Genomic DNA, 22412 nt, shown 5'->3' on the forward strand with positions numbered 1-22412 from the left:
GTTGTCCAGGTCTTGCTGCATGCGGGCTCGGACTGCTTCATTATCTGAGGGGTTGAGTTATATGACATGCATAGGCAGCTGGGATCAAGTGGATCCCTTGAAGAGTATAGAGATTGCCGGATTAGAGTTAAGAGAGAAATCAGGAGGGCAAAAAGGGGACATGAGATTGCTTTGGCAGATAAGGCAAAGGAGAATCCAAAGAGCTTCTACAAATACATAAAGGGCAAAAGAGTAACTCGGGAGAGAGTAGGGCCTCTTAAGGATCAACAAGGTCATCTATGTGCAGAACCACAAGAGATGGGTGAGATCCTGAATGAATATTTCACATCGGTATTTACGGTTGAGAAAGGCATGGATGTTAGGGAACTTGGGGAAATAAATAGTGATGTCTTGAGGAGTGTACATATTACAGAGAGGGAGGTGCTGGAAGTCTTAACGCGCATCAAGGTAGATAAATCTCCGGGACCTGATGAAATGTATCCCAGGACGTTATGGGAGGTTAGGGAGGAAATTGCGGGTCCCCTAGCAGAGATATTTGAATCATCCACCGCTACAGGTGAGGTGCCTGAAGATTGGAGGGCAGCAAATGTTGTGCCTTTGTTTAACAAGGGTGGCAGGGAAAAGCCTGGGAACTACAGACCGGTGAGCCTGACATCTGTAGTGGGTAAGTTGTTAGAGGGTATTCTGAGGGACAGGATCGACAGGCATTTGGAGAGGCAGGGACTAATTAGGAACAGTCAGCATGGTTTTGTGAGAGGAAAATCATGTCTCACGAATTTGATTGAGTTTTTTGAAGGGGTAACCAAGAAGATAGTTGAGGGCTGTGCAGTAGACGTGGTCTACATGGACTTCAGCAAAGCCTTTGACAAGGTACCGCATGGTAGGTTGTTACATAAGGTTAAATCTCATGGGATCCAATTGGATACAAAATTGGCTTGACGACAGAAGACAGAGGGTGGTTGTCGAGGGTTGTTTTTCAAACTGGATGCCTGTGTCCAGCGGTGTGCCTCAGGGATCGGTGCTGGGTCCGCTGTTATTTGTTATTTATATTAATGATTTGGATGAGAATTTAGGAGGCATGGTTAGTAAGTTTGCAGATGACACCAAGATTGGTGGCATTGTGGACAGTGAAGAAGGTTATCTAGGATTGCAACGGGATCTTGATAAATTGGGCCAGTGGGCCGATGAATGGCAGATGGAGTTTAATTTAGATAAATGTGAGGTGATGCATTTTGGTAGATCGAATTGGGCCAGGACCTACTCCGTTAATGGTAGGGCGTTGGGGAGAGTTATAGAACAAAGAGATCTAGGAGTACAGGTTCATAGCTCCTTGAAAGTGGAGTCACAGGTGGATAGGGTGGTGAAGAAGGCATTCGGCATGCTTGGTTTCATTGGTCAGAACATTGAATACAGGAGTTGGGATGTCTTGTTGAAGTTGTACAGGGCATTGGTGAGGCCACACTTGGAATACTGTGTACAGTTCTGGTCACCCTATTATAGAAAGGATATTATTAAACTAGAAAGAGTGCAGAAAAGATTTACTAGGATGCTACCGGGACTTGATGGTTTGACTTATAGGGAGAGGTTAGACAGACTGGGACTTTTTTCCCTGGAGAGTAGGAGGTTAAGGGGTGATCTTATAGAAGTCTATAAAATAATGAGGGGCATAGATAAGGTAGATAGTCAAAATCTTTTCCCAAAGGTAGGGGAGTCTATAACGAGGGGGCATAGATTTAAGGTGAGAGGGGAGAGATACAAAAGGGTCCAGAGGGGCAATTTTTTCACTCAAAGGGTGGTGAGTGTCTGGAACGAGCTGCCAGAGGCAGTAGTAGAGGCGGGTACAATTTTGTCTTTTAAAAAGCATTTGGACAGTTACATGGGTAAGATGGGTATAGAGGGATATGGGCCAAGTGCAGGCAATTGGGACTAGCTTAGTGGTATAAACTGGACAACATGGACATGTTGGGCCGAAGGGCCTGTTTCCATGTTGTAACTTCTATGATTCTATGATTCTATGATAAGTAAGAACCACTGAAGCTTACTAATTGTTTGCTGCACTTGCATACTAACTTCTTGTGTTTCCTGTACCAGGATACCCAAATCTCTCTGAACGCCAACATTTGACAGTTTCTCACCATTTAAAAAATGTTCTGTTTTTCTGTTCTTCCCACCAAAGTGAATAACCTCACATTTCCCCACATTATACTCCATCTACCACCTTCTTGCCCACTCACCTTAACCTGTCTATATCCCTTTGTAGACTCTTTGTGTCCTCCTCACAGCTTATTTTCCCACCTAACTTTTTATTGACAGCAAATTTGGACATATTACACTTGGTCCCGTCATCTAAGTCATTAATGTAGATTGTAAATAGCTGAGGCACAAGCAGCGATCTTTGCGGTACCCCACTAGGTACAACTTGCCAAACGGAAAATTACCTCTTTAACGCTACTTTCTGATAGTAGAGCCCTGTGACAGTTGATATATTCAAATGTAAATTAGATAGAGTTTCTTTCAGAAAATAATATTTTGGGATACATTATATGAGTAATTTGAGAATTGACATGTGGTAAGTGTAGCATACTGGGAGGAGCAGGACCTACACTGCTCCCACCCATCTCTCCATCTAACACCCTGCTCCCACCCATCTCTCCATCTAACACCCTGCTCCCACCCATCTCTCCATCTAACACCCTAACACCCTGCTCCCACCCATCTCTCCATCTAACACCCTGCTCCCACCCATCTCTCCATCTAACACCCTGCTCCCACCCATCTCTCCATCTAACACCCTGCTCCCACCCATCTCTCCATCTAACACCCTGCTCCCACCCATCTCTCCACCTAACACCTGCTCCCACAATCTCTCCATCTAACACCCTGCTCCCACCCATTTCCCCATCTAACACCCTGCTCCCACCCATCTCTCCACCTAATACCCTGCTCTCACCCATCTCTCCATCTCACACCCTGCTCTCACCCATCTCTTCATCTAACACTTGCTCCCACCCATCTCTCCATCTAACACCCTGCTCCCACCCATCTCTCCATCTAACACCCTGCTCCCACCCATCTCTCCATCTAACACCCTGCTCCCACCCAGCTCTCCATCTAACACTTGCTCCCACCCATCTCTCCATGTAACACTCTGTTCCCATCGAACTCTCCATTCAGTATTGTTCTTTTATTAAACTAGCATTGTTTTATAATGACAGTTTGAGATATATTATATTATTTGGCTCAGTGAGCAACTTTGAAGCAGCTGGGACCCAAAAGCCAAGTTATTGCTTTTTAGAGAACAAAATACAGATTTTTTTAATGGTGCACATTACTTTAAACTACAGCTTCTCAAACATGATACTTAATCCATCCATATAAGTCCCTGAAGAGAACAGTTCTTGAAGTAATCCACCTCGCACTGCTTGTTCAACTATGTTTTGCTGAGGTTGATAAGGATATCATCAATATCTATCATTCACTTTAACTGCATCATATCGGAGCCAGCAACAAAAGACATAATTCTATTTATCAAAATTCAGAGGTTGGAATGAGATCCCAATGGTCTGGGAAAATCACACTTCATCACACGTCATTTGTCAAACAAATACCATTGCTAAGTGATGAACTACCTTGGTGCTTGTATTCTTTGAAGCAAGTTTGCAGCAAATAAACATGCAAATGATTCGAGGGAGAATGCATATGAATTACTTCAGGTGTGGAACTCTGTTCGTCAATCATTCATAAGCTGACATATTTCCTTCATTGGCATATTATTTTTACATTTGATTAGTGAATACAGAAAACAAAATAGATGCCAGGATATGGAATCAGTGCACAGAGGTCATGTGCCAGAGTGGAAAACATTCAAGTTTATGTGCACAGTCTCGACCAAATGTTCCTGTTCATGGCTAAACTCTATGTTGCTTCTATAGCCTAGGAATTACTATTGGTGATATTAGCCAACAAACACTTAGCACACCTGGATAACACTGGCCCAGAAATTGCATTTAAAATAATGGTGAGCCCAACAACTCGCCAAGGCTTCCTCGACAGCACCCCCCAAACCCGCGACTTCTACCACCTAGAAGGACAAGGGCAGCAGGCGCATGGGAACAACACCACCTGCACGTTCCCCTCCAAGTCACACACCATCCCGACTTGGAAATATATCGCCGTTCCTTCATCGTCGCTGGGTCAAAATCCTGGAACTCCCTTCCTAACAGCACTGTGGGAGAACCTTCACCACACGGACTGCAGCGGTTCAAGAAGGCGGCTCACCACCACCTTCTCAAGGGCAATTAGGGATGGGCAATAAATGCTGGCATCGCCAGCGACGCCCACATCCCATGAACAAATAAAAAGAAATGTAAGGAATCTTACAACACCAGGTTATAGTCCAACAGTTTTATTTGAAAATCACAAGCTTTCGGAGCTTAACTCCTTCGTCAGGTGAGTGCCTGTTGTGGTCGATCTGATCCTGGGTGATCAAGTGGTGCAGTGCCTGTTCATAGAACTGATCCTGGGTGATCAAGTGGTGCAGTGCCTGTTCATAGAACTGATCCTGGGTGATCAAGTGGTGCAGTGCCTGTTGTGGTACAATGATAAGGCACTATATGAATGCAAGTGTTTTCTTTCTTCCTTACCACAACAGGCATTGCGCCACTTGATCACCTAGGATTAGATCTACCACAACAGGCACTCGGAGCGGAGCTACAGGCGGGAGCGGACCTAGGAGAGAGCGCGGGACTCGGAGACTACTAAAGGCCCAGGCTCGAGGGCCTACCCGCACTCGGAGCGGAGCTACAGGCGGGAGCGGACCTAGGAGAGAGCGCGGGACTCGGAGACCACTAAAGGCCCAGGCTCGAGGGCCTACCCGCACTCGGAGCGGAGCTACAGGCGGGAGCGGACCTCGGAGAGAGCGCGGGACTCGGAGACTACTAAAGGCCCAGGCTCGAGGGCCTACCCGCACTCGGAGCGGAGCTACAGGCGGGAGCGGACCTAGGAGAGAGCGCGGGACTCGGAGACCACTAAAGGCCCAGGCTCGAGGGCCTACCCGCACTCGGAGCGGAGCTACAGGCGGGAGCGGACCTCGGAGAGAGCGCGGGACTCGGAGACTACTAAAGGCCCAGGCTCGAGGGCCTACCCGCACTCGGAGCGGAGCTACAGGCGGGAGCGGACCGAGGAGAGAGCGCGGGACTCGGAGACTACTAAAGGCCCAGGCTCGAGGGCCTACCCGCACTCGGAGCGGAGCTACAGGCGGGAGTGAACCTAGGAGAGAGCGCGGGACTCGGAGACTACTAAAGGCCCAGGCTCGAGGGCCTACCCGCACTCGGAGCGGAGCTACAGGCGGGAGCGGACCGAGGAGAGAGCGCGGGACTCGGAGACTACTAAAGGCCCAGGCTCGAGGGCCTACCCGCGCTCGGAGCGGAGCTACAGGCGGGAGCGGACCTAGGAGAGAGCGCGGGACTCGGAGACCACTAAAGGCCCAGGCTCGAGGGCCTACCTGCACTCGGAGCGGAGCTACAGGCGGGAGCGGACCTAGGAGAGAGCGCGGGACTCGGAGACTACTAAAGGCCCAGGCTCGAGGGCCTACCTGCACTCGGAGCGGAGCTACAGGCGGGAGCAGACCTAGGAGAGAGCGCGGGACTCGGAGACTACTAAAGGCCCAGGCTCGAGGGCCTACCTGCACTCGGAGCGGAGCTACAGGCGGGAGCAGACCTAGGAGAGAGCGCGGGACTCGGAGACTACTAAAGGCCCAGGCTCGAGGGCCTACCTGCACTCGGAGCGGAGCTACAGGCGGGAGCAGACCTAGGAGAGACCTACGTGAGTCTTTTTCCCCAGCGGGGAGGGAGCTTCGCGGCTTTTTCAAAGGCAGGGGGCGGGGCCAATTCATTGGTACCTGTATACAGGTGGAGCGGTTGCTAAACCCGAGACACTACACTAGTAGTGACTCCCACCCTCCCACCTCCTCTAACCTTTTGGGGGGTAGAGGGAATTTAAAGGGTAGGTTCGTTTTTATATTTTGTTTTCAGGGACTTAACTCCTGGACCTAAGATAAATAAGAAGCAAAAAGTAATCCAAAGTGGGACGTCACCAAGGAAGAGGTAAGTGATTGGTTGGTGAGTATTTTCCTGCTGAATTTGTCTAAGGTTAGAGTTTGTGGATTCTCTGGTCTCTGTTGTGTAGTGGGGGACTGCTGTTCAGCAAGGGCCCTTGAGTATACCTTTTAATTGAAGTGAAATTGGTGGGATTCATTTAATTTGAATTAATTAGTTAAAGGGTAAGTCATGTCAGGACAGCCCAGCCTCGTGTTATGCTCTTCCTGCTCTATGTGGGAAATCAGGGACCCTTCCGGTGCCCCTGACGACCATGTGTGCGGGAAATGTATCCAGCTGCAGCTACTGACAAACCGCATTGCGGCACTGGAGCTGCGGATGGATTCATTATGGAGCATTCGCGATGCTGAAAACGTCGTGGACAGCACGTTGAGTGAGATGGTCACACCGCAGGTAAAGGTTGTACAGGCAGGAAGTAAGTGGGTGACCTCCAGGCAGAGTAAGAGGAGCAGGCAGGCAGTGCAGGGGTCCTCTGTGGCCGTCCCCCTCTCAAACAAATATACCGCTTTGGATATTGTTGAGGGGGATGACTTATCAGGGGAAGGCAGCAGCAGCCAACTTCCTGGCACCAGGGGTAGCTCTGCTGCACAGGCTGGGAGGAAAAAGAGTGGAAGAGCTATAGTGGTAGGGGATTCTATCGTAAGGGGAACAGACAGGCATTTCTGTGGCCGTAAACGTGACTCCAGGATGGTTTGTTGCCTCCCTGGTGCCAGGGTCATGGATGTCACTGAGCGGCTTCAGGGCATTCTCAAGGGGGAGGGTGAGCAGGCAGAGGTCGTGGTCCACATTGGGACCAACGACATAGGTAGGAAGGGAGATGAGGTCCTGCATCAAGAATTTAGGGAGCTAGGTAGCAGATTAAAGAGCAGGACCTCAAAGGTTGTAATCTCTGGATTACTCCCAGTGCCACGGGCTAGTGAGTATAGAAATAGGAGGATAGAACAGATGAATGCGTGGCTAAAGAGTTGGTGCAGGAGGGAGGGTTTCAGTTTCCTGGATCACTGGGCCTGCTTCTGGGGAAGGTGGGACTTGTACAAGTCGGACGGGTTGCATCTGAACCAGAGCGGGACAAATATCCTTGCGGGGAGGTTTACGAGCACTGTTGGGGGGGGTTTAAACTAACTTGGCAGGGGGATGGGATACAGAGTGGAGCTACAATAGGGGGTGATGTGCAGCCAAATATTGAGAAAAAAACAAGTCAGCTTTTAAGACAGGGCAAATATGTAAGAGCAAGGCTGGATGGCATCTATTTTAATGCAAGGAGTCTTGCAAATAAGGTGGATGAACTGAAGGTGTTGATAAACACATGGGAGTATGACATTGTTGCTGTCACAGAGACATGGTTGAGGGAGGGGCAAGACTGGCAGCTCAATATTACGGGGTACAGAATCTTCAGGCGAGACAGAGGGGGAGGTATAAGAGGAGGGGGGGGGTCGCAATATTAATTAAAGAATCAATTACTGCCATAAGGAGGGATGATATATTAGCAGGTTCCTCAAATGAGGCCATATGGGTGGAGCTTAAAAACAAAAAGGGGGCAAGCACTTTGATGGGAGTGTACTATAGGCCCCCAAACAGTCAGGGGGAGATAGAGGAACAGATATGTAGGCAAATCTCAGAAAATTGTGCAAATAATAGGGTAATAATAGTGGGGGATTTCAACTTCCCCAATATTAACTGGGATACTCAGAGTGTAAAAGGCTTAGAGGGTACAAAATTCTTAACGTGCATCCAGGAGAGCTTTTTGAGCCAGCATGTAGAAAGTCCTACAAGAGAGGGGGCGGTACTGGACCTAATTCTAGGGAATGTGGCCGGCCAAGTGGAAGAAGTGCTAGTAGGTGAGCACTTTGGTGACAGTGACCATAATTCAGTGAGATTTAAGGTGGTCATGGAAAAGGACAGGGAGGGGCCGGAAATAAAGGTTCTAAATTGGGGGAAGGCCGATTTTAATAGGATAAGGCAGGATCTGGCCAAAATGGACTGGGATCAGCTGCTTGTAGGAAAATCCGCATCGGAGCAATGGGAGTCTTTCAGAAGGGAGATTGAGACCATACAATGGCAACATGTTCCCGTAAAGGTCAAGGGTGGTTCCAAGAACTCCAGGGAACCTTGGATGTCAGGGGATATACGAGAATGGATTAGGAAAAAAAGGAGGGCTTTTGGCAGATACAAAAGGCTAAAGACGGAGGAAGCCCTAGAGGAGTACAAAAAGTGCAGGGGGATACTTAAAAAAGAAATTAGGAGATCAAGGAGGGGCCATGAAATAACACTGGCGAGCAAAATAAAGGAAAATCCTAAGATGTTTTATAAGTATATTAAGGGTAAGAGGATAACTAGGGAAAAAATAGGGCCCATTAGGGACAAAAATGGCAATCTGTGTGTGGAGCCGGAAGATGTAGGAGGGGTTCTAAATGAATTTTTTGCATCTGTTTTCACTATGCAGAAGGATGACGTAGACAGAGAAATACGACAGGGGGACTGTGATATACTCGAACATATTAACATCGAGCGGGAGGAGGTATTGGCGGTTTTAGCAGGCCTAAAAATGGATAAATCCCCAGGCCCGGACGAAATGTATCCCAGGCTACTGTGTGAGGCAAAGGAGGAGATTGCGGGGGCTCTAACACATATATTCAGAACCTCTCTGGCCACAGGGGATGTGCCAGAGGACTGGAGAACCGCTAATGTAGTACCATTATTCAAGAAGGGGAGTAGGGAAAAACCGGGGAACTACAGGCCAGTGAGCCTAACATCAGTGGTAGGAAAATTATTGGAAAAAATTCTGAAGGACAAAATTAGTCTCCACTTGGAGAAGCAAGGATTAATCAGGGATAGTCAACATGGCTTTGTCAAGGGAAGATCATGTCTGACTAATTTGATTGAATTTTTTGAGGGGTTGACTAGGCGTGTGGATGAGGGTAATGCAGTGGATGTGGTATACATGGATTTCAGTAAGGCCTTCGATAAAGTCCCGCACAGGAGACTGGTCAGGAAGGTACGAGCCCATGGAGTCCAGGGTGCCTTGGCACTTTGGATACAAAACTGGCTTAGTGGCAGGGCAGAGGGTGATGGTCGAAGGTTGTTTTTGTGACTGGAAGCCTGTGGCCAGTGGGGTACCACAGGGATCTGTGCTGGGGCCCTTGCTGTTTGTGGTCTACATTAACGACTTGGATATGAATGTAAAAGGTATGATCAGTAAGTTCGCTGATGATACAAAAATTGGTAGGGTGGTAAATAGCGAGGAGGATAGCCTCAGTCTGCAGGACGATATAGATGGGTTGGTCAGATTGGCGGAACAGTGGCAAATGGAATTTAACCCGGAAAAGTGCGAGGTGATGCACTTTGGAGAGACTAACAAGGCAAGGGAATACACAATGAATGGGAGGACCCTAGGCAAGACAGAGGGTCAGAGGGATCTTGGTGTGCAAGTTCACAGATCCCTGAAGGCGGCGGAACAGGTAGATAAGGTGGTAAAGAAGGCATATGGGATACTTGCCTTTATTAGCCGAGGCATAGAATATAAGAGCAAGGAGGTTATGATGGAGCTGTATAAAACACTGGTTAGGCCACAGCTGGAGTACTGTGTGCAGTTCTGGTCGCCGCACTACAGGAAGGATGTGATCGCTTTGGAGAGGGTGCAGAGGAGATTCACCAGGATGTTACCAGGGCTGGAGCGCTTCAGCTATGAAGAGAGACTGGGAAGATTGGGTTTGTTTTCCTTGGAGCAGAGGAGGCTGAGGGGGGACATGATTGAGGTGTACAAAATTATGAGGGGCATAGATAGGATGGATACGAAGGAGCTTTTTCCCTTCGTTGAGGGTTCTATAACAAGGGGGCATAGATTCAAGGTAAAAAGCGGGAGGTTTAGAGGGGATTTGAGAAAGAACTTTTTCACCCAGAGGGTGGTTGGAGTCTGGAACTCACTGCCTGAGAGGGTTGTGGAGGCAGGAACCCTCACAACATTCAAGAAGCATTTGGATGAGCACTTGAAATGCCATAGCATACAAGGCTACGGACCAAATGCTGGAATATGGGATTAGAGTAGACTGGGCTTGATGGCCGGCGCGGACACGATGGGCCGAAGGGCCTCTATCCGTGCTGTATAACTCTATGACTCTATGACTCTATGACCACTTGATAACCCAGGATCAGTTCTACCACAACAGGCACTGCACCACTTGATAACCCAGGATCAGTTCTACCACAACAGGCACTGCACCACTTGATCACCCAGGATTAGATCTACCACAACAGGTACTGCACCACTTGATCACCCAGGATTAGATCTACCACAACAGGCACTGCACCACTTGATCACCCAGGATCAGATCTACCACAACAGGCACTGCACCACTTGATCACCCAGGATTAGATCTACCACAACAGGCACTGCACCACTTGATCACCCAGGATTGGATCTACCACAACAGGCACTGCACCACTTGATCACCTAGGATTAGATCTACCACAACAGGCACTGCACCACTTGATCACCTAGGATTAGATCTACCACAACAGGTACTGCACCACTTGATCACCCAAGATTAGATCTACCACAACAGGCACTGCACCACTTGATCACCCAGGATCAGATCTACCACAACAGGCACTGCACCACTTGATCACCCAAGATTAGATCTACCACAACAGGCGCTGCACCAGTCGATCACTTTGGATCAGTTCTACCACACAACAGAAGCTGCACCACTTGATCACCCTGCCACATCATACTAGAGCACCAATCCACAGCGCCACAGCAGGGAGGATCAGGGTGCTGATCGGCATTGTTGAGATTTTGATCTCCATTATGATTTTCTGTGGGTAGGTAACCAATGGAACACAAGTTTGACAGCACAAAGAAAGGAGGATAAATAGGGAAGGGAGTTGCTTTTTTCCCATTTTAGAAACTAAGGAAAGGTAATTTTATAATATGTGACAAAATGTAATTGATATTCAACAAAATAATCCAATTAGCCAGTGTGCATATTTTCATTGAGCATATCCTTTTACAGTTGAAACCATTACAGATAATTTGATCTGATTTTCCCCTGCCAGATTGAATTAAAATTGACCAGTTTCATTTTTTTCTTATAAATTTTATTAATAAAATGAAATTCATTCGGATTCCATTTTTACTTCAACCTCAAGGAGAGCACAGTGAAAAGAGTTTTCTGGTAACATAAATCAATGAATGACAGAAAATGCTATGAAAAGCGTTCATCACTCATTGTATGTCGTGGCTTCAAACATCAGTGAGCGCCATGGTGGGGCTCGCACAGAAAGAGAGAGAGAGAGAGAGAGAGAGACAGCCATTAATGCTCAAGTTGTGAAACAGAAGCCTCTGCTCTAATGGCATGTCCTTATTTTCTGATTATACCTTCAACTTGCAGGCGTCAGCCATGGCTCAGTGGTAGCACTCTCGTCTTTGAGTCAGAAGGTTGTGGGTTTAAGCCCCATTCCAGAGACTTGAGCACATAATCCAGGCTGAAGCTCCAGTGGAGTATTGAGGGAGTTCTGCACTGTCGGAGGTGCCGCCTTTCGGATGAGGCATTAAGCCGAGGCCCCATCTGTCCTCTTAGGTGGACGTAAAAGATCCCATAGCACTATTTCGAAGAAGAGCAGGGGAGTTCTCCCCAGTGTCCTGGCCAATATTTATCCCTGAACGAACACTTAAAACAAATCATCTGGTCATTATCACATTGCTGTTTGTGGGACAAATTTGCTGCCACGTTTCCCTACATTGCAACAGTGCCTACACATCAAAAGTACTTCAATGGCTGTAAATAGTCCTGAGGTCATGATCGGCGCTGTATAAACGCAAGTTTTTTTTTCTGTTCAGTGCAATTAAAGAGCCAATGAACAACACTGCAAAAACTTGCAATTCACTTAACAAGTCTGGAGATTTTTTGGAGCTTTTGTTTTTAATGCTTGTGATTCATGCGAGAAATTAAAAACTGCAGGGGCCTTTTGAAAGTCACAGGACTAATGAGTTTTGACAAAGCTGCAAATGGAATATTCTCCACGTCTAATTGGAGTAAATCAGTCTCTCAGATCATTATTAATAGTCTCATTTAGCATGCCACCTTTCCAACACGTGATGCACCGTAAAAACTATAGAGTCCATGGGTTCTCCTGGTGGCTTAGCTCCTGAAGACACTGCTCAGTGTGCTGCGAACTGAAACAGACCCTGAGGTCTTCACTTTCAATCCACAGTCTGTGCTGGGTTAGCTGATTTTAGCTCGAGTGTTGCAATTGGCTTCAGCCTCTCCAGGCTAGAGAGGTGATAAAGTCAGCCTGGGTTCCGACTCCTGATTACTATCCATTCATCTCTGCTGCAATGTGTTTGTGCATGTGTGCGGTTATTAGGTGTCACCAAATTGTGTATTAGAGTGAGGCTGGTGCCAAGGGAACAGTATCCTAGCATGAGTTAGTACCTTCAGGGGACTGGTGAAGAAATTTGGAAGAGGGGAACTACAGAAAGCAGTGTGGCATTACAAATGTCAAATTGCAGATGGGTACTGGATCATGCAATCACTCTGTATCAGATCTACCACACAACAGACACTGTACAACTTGATCAACCTGGATCAGATCTACCACACAACAGGTACTGTACAACTTGATCAACCTGGATCAGATCTACCACACAACAGGTACTGTACAACTTGATCAACCTGGATCAGATCTACCATACAACAGGTACTGTACAACTTGATCAACCTGGATCAGATCTACCACACAACAGGTACTGTACAACTTGATCAACCTGGATCAGATCTACCACACAACAGGTACTGTATAACTCAATCAACCTGGATCAGATCTACCACACAACAGGTACTGTATAACTCAATCAACCTGGATCAGATCTACCACACAACAGGTACTGTATAACTCAATCAACCTGGATCAGATCTACCACACAACAGGTACTGTATAACTCAATCAACCTGGATCAGATCTACCACACAACAGGTACTGTACAACTTGATCAACCTGGATCAGATCTACCACACAACAGGTACTGTATAACTCGATCAGATTTACAAACAACTCTCTTCCCTATTTATTATGTTCTGTGTTCCCACAAAAAAACAGAAGTTCTTCAGCACAAAAGAAACAGGATAAATAGGGAATAGATATAGGGACAGGGTGGGCCTATGGGAATAGGACTACCGCTCGGATGGAGGATAAACACCAACACAGACTGGTTGGGCTGAACAGCCTGTTTCCATGCTGTAATTTCCATGTAATTCTATGTAATGTGTCCTGCAATTCCCTTCCCTACCCAACTGGCACTCACCACCAAAAAAAGACCTTTGGCTCTCTTCCCTGCCATGCTACACACCACTGCCAACCGAAAATGCAAGAAGAGAAAGAAAGAAGGGCAAGAATGGCAGGAAAGAAAAGAAGAGAGATAAGCAGCAATATAAAAGCAACAAAGACAAGTGAGAAAGACCTGCTAGAATATATAAAAACATTGCCTCTGGTGTCACAATCAGATGTTACACTTTGTTGTTTACTCAAAACAATCCTAAAAGACCTGGAGCCAGAAACTTACAAGTGTTCACATCGCCACCTTAGCGGCAGGAAGATTCATTGTGCATTACATAGTGTAACACTCATCCTGTGACAAAATGGCGTGACATCCAACTTACCTGAGCAACAACAAAGGAGATCCACTAATATAATAAAAATGGGCCATTTAGCATGGGCAGATGCTACACTTCTTAAATCACACTTCTCCATAGGTGCAAAAAAATCTTCAAATGATAAATGCTCTTAAACTGCAGCCTGAAATTGAAAAGCAGATTCCAATCTACAACGTTCCCTGATCAAAGAACAATTAAACTCTGCTTGATGTAAACCTTGAATCCTCCCAATCGCTCTTGAAAAAGCCATTCTGACCTGTAAGGGTCTACTCTTGGCCCCTTCTATTTCTTGTCACCGAGGGGCAGCATGTAGATATTATGCAAAAACACAACATCAGCTTCTACATGTATGCTGACGACATCCAGCATTACCTCACCACTACCTCTCTTGACCCCTCCACTGTCTCTGATTTGTCACGCTGTTAGTCCAACATCCAGTACTGTATGAGCAGGAATTTCCTCCAACTAAATATTGGGAAGAACAAAGCCAGCGTCTTTGGTCCCCGTAGCAAACTCCATTCCCTAGCCACCGAATCCATCCCTCTCCCTGGCCACAGTCTGCCTCAGCTCATCAGCTGCTGAAACTCTCATCCCTGCCTTTGTTACATCTCGACTTGACTATTCCAATGCTGGCCTCCCATCTTCCACCCTCCATAAACTTGAACTCATCCAAATGGCAACCGTGCCTGCAGCTGCCTAATCCCTAAGCTCTGGAATTCCCTCCCTAAACCTCTCCACCTGCCTACCTCCCTCTCCTCCTTTAAAACGCTCCTTAAAACCTAGCTCTTTGACCAAGCTTTTGGTCCCCAGTCTTAATATCTCCTTATGTGGCTAATGTCAAATTTTGTTTGCTAACACTCCTGGGAAGCACCTTGGGACGTTTTACTACGTTAAAGGCGCTGTATAAATTCAAGTTGTTGTTGTTACTGTAATTTACTCAAGCATTGATTCAAGAACACAGAGCAATTACAGATGTAACTTTTCTGGGCCATGTTGTAGAGAGCCTCCAGAATGACCGAGGCACCCGAATCTTTGCTTCAAAATGCCAATGGTATGCTCCATGATGTTCCTGGTATTCCCATGGCTCTCATTGTACCTGTGTTGTTTGGGTATGGTGGGACTCCATTGGAATGTCATCAGTCAGGTGTGGAGGTGTAAGAAAAGCATTATCCAAGCTTTCCATAATATTTCTAACCTTGTTAGAGAAATGATGTGGAGATGCCGGTGATGGACTGGGGTTGACAATTGTAAACAATTTTACAACACCAAGTTATAGTCCAGCAATTTTATTTTAAATTCACAAGCTTTCGGAGGCTTCCTCCTTCCTCAGGTGAACGTTTGTTGGAAATGAAATCCTCGAAATGAAATCGCATTTATAATTCACAGAACAATGCTTGGTGATTACAGACAGTTTTTTCAACTGCCCGTTGCCAAGGCAATCAGTGTGCAGACAGACAGGTGTTACCTGCAAGGTCTCCGAATATACAAATCACCAAAAAAAAACAACAAACAAAAAAAAACAGAGATAGAGAGGTAGAAACATAGAAAAGACAGCAACTGACCCGTTATATTAAAAACAGATAACATTTGTTCGCTGGTGGGGTAACGTGTAGCGTGACATGAACCCAAGATCCCGGTTGAGGCCGTCCTCATGGGTGCGGAACTTGGCTATCAATTTCTGCTCGACGATTTTGCGTTGTCGTGTGTCTCGAAGGCCGCCTTGGAGTACGCTTACCCGAAGGTCGGTGGCTGAATGTCCTTGACTGCTGAAGTGTTCCCCGACTGGGAGGGAACCCTCCTGTCTGGCGATTGTTGCGCAGTGTTGAACGGACACCGCGCAACAATCGCCAGACAAGAGGGTTCCCTCCCAGTCGGGGAACACTTCAGCAGTCAAGGACATTCAGCCACCGACCTTCGGGTAAGCGTACTCCAAGGCGGCCTTCGAGACACACGACAACGCAAAATCGTCGAGCAGAAATTGATAGCCAAGTTCCGCACCCATGAGGACGGCCTCAACCGGGATCTTGGGTTCATGTCACGCTACACGTTACCCCACCAGCGAACAAATGTTATCTGTTTTTAATATAACGGGTCAGTTGCTGTCTTTTCTATGTTTCTACCTCTCTATCTCTGTTTTTTTTTGTTTGTTGTTTTTTTTTGGTGATTTGTATATTCGGAGACCTTGCAGGTAACACCTGTCTGTCTGCACACTGATTGCCTTGGCAACGGGCAGTTGAAAAAACTGTCTGTACTCACCAAGCATTGTTCTGTGAATTATAAATGCGATTTCATTTCGAGGATTTCATTTCCAACAAACGTTCACCTGAGGAAGGAGGAAGCCTCCGAAAGCTTGTGAATTTAAAATAAAATTGCTGGACTATAACTTGGTGTTGTAAAATTGTTTACAATTGTTAGAGAAAAGCATTGGCCCAGAAATTGCTCTGAGCAGTGAACGAATGGCGCTCACCGATCCAAAGATTTATACTAACCCACTAACTTACCACGGTCTCTACTGGGTGCACTTCCTCTACTAGGAAGCGGAGAAGAGTCCAGCGTTATCTCCAGCGAAGCTAGGGCCTATGAGAAGCGAGACGATCGATCTCTCCCCTCGAACAATCAGACGTTCGTCTGGCCTGAGGACTTACCTGACAGCAGCGTTAAAAATTAGGCCTGACATGAGGATTCAATGAAATGCACATCTTCCACCAGCAGGGGGAGCCCAAATCTCTTAAAGGGAGGATAGCTCTTAAAATCTCTTAAAGGTAGCTGGTACCTGTTATTTGCTGAAAATAACAGTCTGCTGTCTGCACGGAATCTGAACGGAGATCAGACATTGCAAGCGTAAAACACAGATGCAGGTCCCATCCCTATGATTACAAGCTGATGAGTTATGTTAAAACACTGAATAAAGGTTGCACACTACTAAATCCTACATCCTCCAATCTGCATACCAGACCTCACCTACCTGCCAATCTGAGTTTGTACCAGGTCTGCGAGAGTGCGTACACCAAGGTTCTTTGTTGATGCACTAGAGGCCTCGGTGCAAGAGGTGGACAGAAGGAGGGGCATCCTATATCTGCAGGGGGGGGCAAGAGGCCCTCCAGACATATGCTGAAAAAGCAGTGGGAGGCAGCGGGGGACAAAGTTAATGCCTGGCGTACAGCATCATGAACATGGATGCAGTGCAGGAAGAAGTTCAATGCTTTGACCCGAGTGGTCAAGTTGAGTGAGGTCAACTGCCAAGTGGCATCTCCTACCAACTACACCACTAGCCGCATCCACTGCTTCACGCACGACACCCCCCCTGTCACCCACCTGCCAACAAACCCTTTCAATCAGTACTCAACTCTTCCAATCAGATGCTTCCTCTCACCCTTACACATTACCATTGTTGCAAGCCACACACCCATAACTCACAGGCCACACACACTGGCAGCTATTCAACCATGACAGGCATACACCCAGGCACCTTGCAGGAGAAGGTGGCGCATAACAGGAGGCATCAAGTGGCCGTGGCATTTAGCCCCTCGAGCCTGTTCTGCCATTCAATGAAAGCATGGTTAACCTGTGACCTATCTCCATATACCCGTCTTAGCCCCATATCCCTTAATACCCTTGGTTCACAGAAATCTATCAATCTCAGATTTAACATTCACAATTGAGCTAGCATCAACTGCCATTGACATCTCCCTTTACGTGTAGAAGCGTTTCCTAACTTCACTCTTGCACGACCTGGCTCTAAGTGTTAGGCTATGTCCCCGGGTCCTAGTATTCAAGTCTAGGAGACCTCCAAAAACAGTTACAAATGCATCAGCAGCCAGAAGCAATAATTCAGCTACTAACCTGTAAATCCTGCATGGTCCTTTTAAATAGCGCTGGTGGGGGGGGGGGGGGGGGGGAGGGGGCCTCCAGGCACTCTAAGACATGGTCAGGTGTACGTTGTTAAGACTGTGCGTTGAGTTGAGCGTTAAGTTCCAAAATCGTGTCTATCACTTTAAATCAGTGTTGCACACTGATTGTATCCATTTTCTCCTTACTTTACATGCTGCCGGCGTTCGCACTGTGCGCCTGCGCTAATACCTATACCAAGATGGCGTCCTGCGCACGTCACGCTAGAAACGTGCGTCGCAGCCAAGATGCCATCTTGGCACTTCGAGAGGCCGTGGAGTGCCGGAACAACGGCCGTTAGATGGCCCAATTTCTAGCCCAGTATGTCTAAAGACGTATATAAGATGAGACTATCTTCGTATTGATTAAAATGTTCTCGGAGCGAGGCTGGACCGTTCAACTGATATCAAGGATCTTTGAAAGTGCACTTCAAGGCCTTGTACAGTGATAAACTTTGTCAGGTTGCATTCATCTTATTAGTATGTTTAATTGTACTCTTTTATTTTAACATCTTTGTTACTTGTTATAACTTCTTAATAAAGCTATTAAACTTTGGAACACAACACCTTGCAGCCTTTTTGATTAAAGACTAAACCCGTAAAATAGATAACTCACGGGAGGGGGGTATCTTTTATACCTTGGCAGCCAGCCTCTGACGTTCCTGGATGGGTGGAGAGATTGGAGTATGGATGAGTGTTGCAGAATGAAGGCGACGAGGCAGATGCCAGGGAAACTGGCAACACTTGCACTATCCTTCTGCGGTGATCACACACCAATTGTACATTGATGGAGTGGAAAACCTTCTTATTGACAAAAGCTGCTGGCTCGTCTTCTGTTGCCCTGATGGCTACATGAGTGCAGTCTTTCTTTATCCATTATTAGTATGTGGACGTTGCTGACAAGGTCGGCATTTATTGCCCATCACTAGTTGTTGTAAGAAGACAGCGGTGGGCCTTCTTCTAGTGGTTGATACAACTGAGCGGCTGGCTTGGCCACTTCAGAGGGCAGTTAAGATTCAACCACTTTGGTGTGGGACTGAAGTCACATATAGGCCAGACTGGGTAAGGACGGCAGGTTTCCTTCCCCAAAGGACATTTGTGAACCCGCTGATTTTTTTTTACGACAACCCGACAGCTCTTCCTGATACTGGTTTTTATTTCCAGATTTCTTTTGCACTGAATTCAAATTCTCAAACTCCCTTGGTGGGATTTGAATTAACATTCTCTGGATTATTAGACCAAGCCTCTGGATTACTAGTCTATTATACCCTGGACACAGGGGAAGCTGGCCACTGCAAATCCCAGAGCTCTCTCATTTTGGCTGTTGGTTTCTATTGCGAAGGTAATTTACTGGTTTGCTCTGGCAAGGGAGGCATTGGTGACCTACTTGATGCAGCAGTGCACTGCAGACTGGCAGATACGGGGTGATGTCCCCTGTAACACCCTGTGGTGAAAAAGTTCAGGGCAGTGGTGACATTGACATGCACTGGCAAAGCATGTCCCCCTAGTCCAGCAGGCAACAGGTTCTGCTGCAAAAAGGCTGCATAGGTCAGCAACAGCCTGCCAGGTGAGGCGCAGCCTGCTCATGCACTGCTGCTCAGAAATATCCAAGAAGCCAAGTCTTGACCTATAGATCCTGTGGGCTGGACAAGGCTTCCTGCAGGTAGCCTCCCTCACCTGCCGTCTTCTAACAAGCCCAGAGGCTGCTTGTCCTGTTTGTCCATCCAAAGGAGTGAAGCAAAAACAGCACCCGTGATAAGCAGGGAGTAAGGGTGTAGGTAAGGGGAAAAGAAGGCGACTAGAAGCTCAGGACTGCTTTGGAAATGGGTGTAGGCACTGAGTGCCTGCTGATGTGCACCCCTTTAAATGCAGCTTATTCATATCAGTTTGTGGAACCAATGCTGATAAGTTTTACTGAGCAGGTTTGCCACTGTTCGGGACATCTCACCAGCACGGTTCAAATTGAGTCAGGGTCCATATAACTTCACCGGATCCCGATTTGAATTTATTCATCACACACCCGCCTTGTTCCGGCGGTAAGTTGCAGAGTACAAATGGTGGTCAGCGAGTCCGGCGGCAATGGGGCACTAAGGTGGTTTTCCTGATTTTAACTTCACACCAGCCCCGTTCCCGCCAGGCGGGTTAGGTTAAAATTGGGGCCTCTGTTTACTTAATAACAATTGGACTTTGTGGCCTTGAAGTGACACAGCTTCATCTTATCAACAGAATGTTACTGAGTGTGTTACAAGGGATAACATGGGATATCATGGTATACCATGGGGTATACAACAGGACAACATGGGATAACATGCTAGTCCTGATAAAACAGCCTATCATCCAACTTACCGTGAGCAGGATCTTGGGAAATCTACTTGCATTTCTCAAATGGTGAGCTCAAAGCCGCTTCTCGCTGAATCATGTCAGACTCCATTAAAACAGAGCAACCTGTCCCTCAGAATCAAAATTGATCGCTACAGAAAATATTCCAGCCCTTTCAGGACTAAAAGACCTTTAGTGAATTCAGAATGAACTCTGTTCTGAAATGTAAGAACAGCAAAACCAGCACCATTCAACTTGCAAGTTGTGGTGGGTGGGGGATGGGTGCTGTGAGGAGCTGGTTGTGGTGGGTGGGCGATGGGTGCTGTGAGGAGCTGGTTGTGGTGGGTGGGCGATGGGTGCTGTGAGGAGCTGGTTGTGGTGGGTGGGCGATGGGTGCTGTGAGGAGCTGGTTGTGGTGGGTGGGGGATGGGTGCTGTGAGGAGCTGGTTGTGGTGGGTGGGCGATGGGTGCTGTGAGGAGCTGGTTGTGGTGGGTGGGGGATGGGTGCTGTGAGGAGCTGGTTGTGGTGGGTGGGCGATGGGTGCTGTGAGGAGCTGGTTGTGGTGGGTGGGGGATGGGTGCTGTGAGGAGCTGGTTGTGGTGGGTGGGCGATGGGTGCTGTGAGGAGCTGGTTGTGGTGGGTGGGCGATGGGTGCTGTGAGGAGCTGGTTGTGGTGGGTGGGCGATGGGTGCTGTGAGGAGCTGGTTGTGGTGGGTGGGGGATGGGTGCTGTGAGGAGCTGGTTGTGGTGGGTGGGGGATGGGTGCTGTGAGGAGCTGGTTGTGGTGGGTGGGGGATGGGTGCTGTGAGGAGCTGGTTGTGGTGGGTGGGCGATGGGTGCTGTGAGGAGCTGGTTGTGGTGGGTGGGCGATGGGTGCTGTGAGGAGCTGGTTGTGGTGGGTGGTGGATAGGTGCTGTGAGGAGCTGGTTATGGTGGATGGGTGCTGTGAGGAGCTGGTTATGGTGGATGGGTGCTGTGAGGATCTGGTTATGGTGGATGGGGGGGTGGCTGCTGTGAGGAGCATTAAGTGAGGATAAAAACAATGCTTATGCAGGGCACATTGGACAGAGGAAGGAGCATTTGTGGAGGGTCGTGGGAGTCAGTGAAGGAAGGTACATTAGTATTTGTGTACAGAACTTTTCCGGCGATCAAGGCAGAGTGAGTGTTTAATGGAGGAGGTGACAATGGTTGTGGGACGGAGGAAGGTGTTGGTGGGAGTCAGGTTGGGGGGTGAAAGAGGTTGAATGACATCCTGTGGAGAACAGGGAAGGGGATCTATGGAGCATATTGTATGGACAATGTGGAAGGGATGAGGGTGGCGAAGGAAGAACAGTGCGGAGGTTTACAAGAGTAGGAATGATTACCTTGATTGCCGAAGATGCGATCTGGATCTCATGGAGCTTGCGTAATGTGGTCTCTCGGTCTATGAAATAGGAGGCAGCCAGCTGGTGAAGTGTGTCCAAACTGATAGCAGAATTGTTATTGAGATCGGTGTTCTTATTCAACTTCTGTTTGTCCACGAAAATAGTCAGCGATTCTTCCCCTGCACAGATAGAAAATGATTAGCAGTCAGAGTATAATGGTGCGAGGCTGATGAGATGCAGACTGTTGGGTGATTTTATAAGGCATGAGGGTGACAGGGCATTGTTGTTTTATCTCTGGAATATGAATTAAAATTGTTCCAAGGCAGGGAGGGATAATGGTAATCTCTCTCAAAGAAATTGGGGCAGGCGTCTCTCTCTGTCTCTCTATCTCCAGTCTCATATGACTGCAAGTATTCACTCAAAGTTATGGAGCTCTTAGTTTTATTTTGGGGTAAAAAGAAACTAACATTACCTGTGGTTGGTTCTACTGCTTGGAACAGAAGAGGTTACATTCACTTTCTTGCCTCTGTTCAACAATACTACCAAGATTGACCATTGGAACCCATAACCTAGCCTGGGAGAGAACTGAAAATTAGGATAGTGAAATGCAGAGTAAAAAGTTACTAAATTTCAGAAATAGAAACAGAAAATGCTGGAAATACCCTTCACCAGGTCTAACAAAGGTGCTCTAGCCAAAATCTTAACCTGTCTTTTCTCTCTTCAGATGCTGACGGATCTCCTGCAGATCTCCAGAATTTTCTGATTTGATGTCACCGTTGTAGTATTTTTGCAGTTTTTTTCTTTAGTAGGTCAGATAGAATTTCTCCAGACAATGCCTTCTTCCCTGAAGTACTGAAAGCAACATCCGATCTCTCACCCTTCTGTCACTTGCAACTCCCTTCGATGCCTTTGGATGGGTTGCTGTGAAGTGGTGGAATGATGAGTATGCTTTTTATTCTCTCTCTCCTCATTAGACAGGGTGATGCCAGGTGGGACTTGCACTTCTCGCCCCTTTTCGGAGGCTGGGGAGTGGGTGTTATATTCCGTAATGATGACTGCCTCTTTTTACTCCA

At 47.3% G+C, this 22412-nt stretch overlaps 1 protein-coding gene across 1 annotated transcript in view; it reads right to left on the reverse strand.

Annotated features, from left to right (window-relative positions):
• The window catches only part of LOC137325067 (BMP/retinoic acid-inducible neural-specific protein 3-like), a 176623-nt gene that overhangs the window by 78785 nt on the left and 75426 nt on the right, over nt 1-22412 (reverse strand). The window contains exon 3 of the mRNA XM_067989762.1: nt 21340-21518. Coding sequence (XP_067845863.1) covers nt 21340-21518 — 179 coding nt within the window. The remainder of the gene's footprint in view (nt 1-21339; nt 21519-22412) is intronic.

The sequence above is a fragment of the Heptranchias perlo genome, chromosome 9 (assembly GCF_035084215.1).
Source record: "Heptranchias perlo isolate sHepPer1 chromosome 9, sHepPer1.hap1, whole genome shotgun sequence".
Classification (NCBI taxonomy): domain Eukaryota; kingdom Metazoa; phylum Chordata; class Chondrichthyes; order Hexanchiformes; family Hexanchidae; genus Heptranchias; species Heptranchias perlo.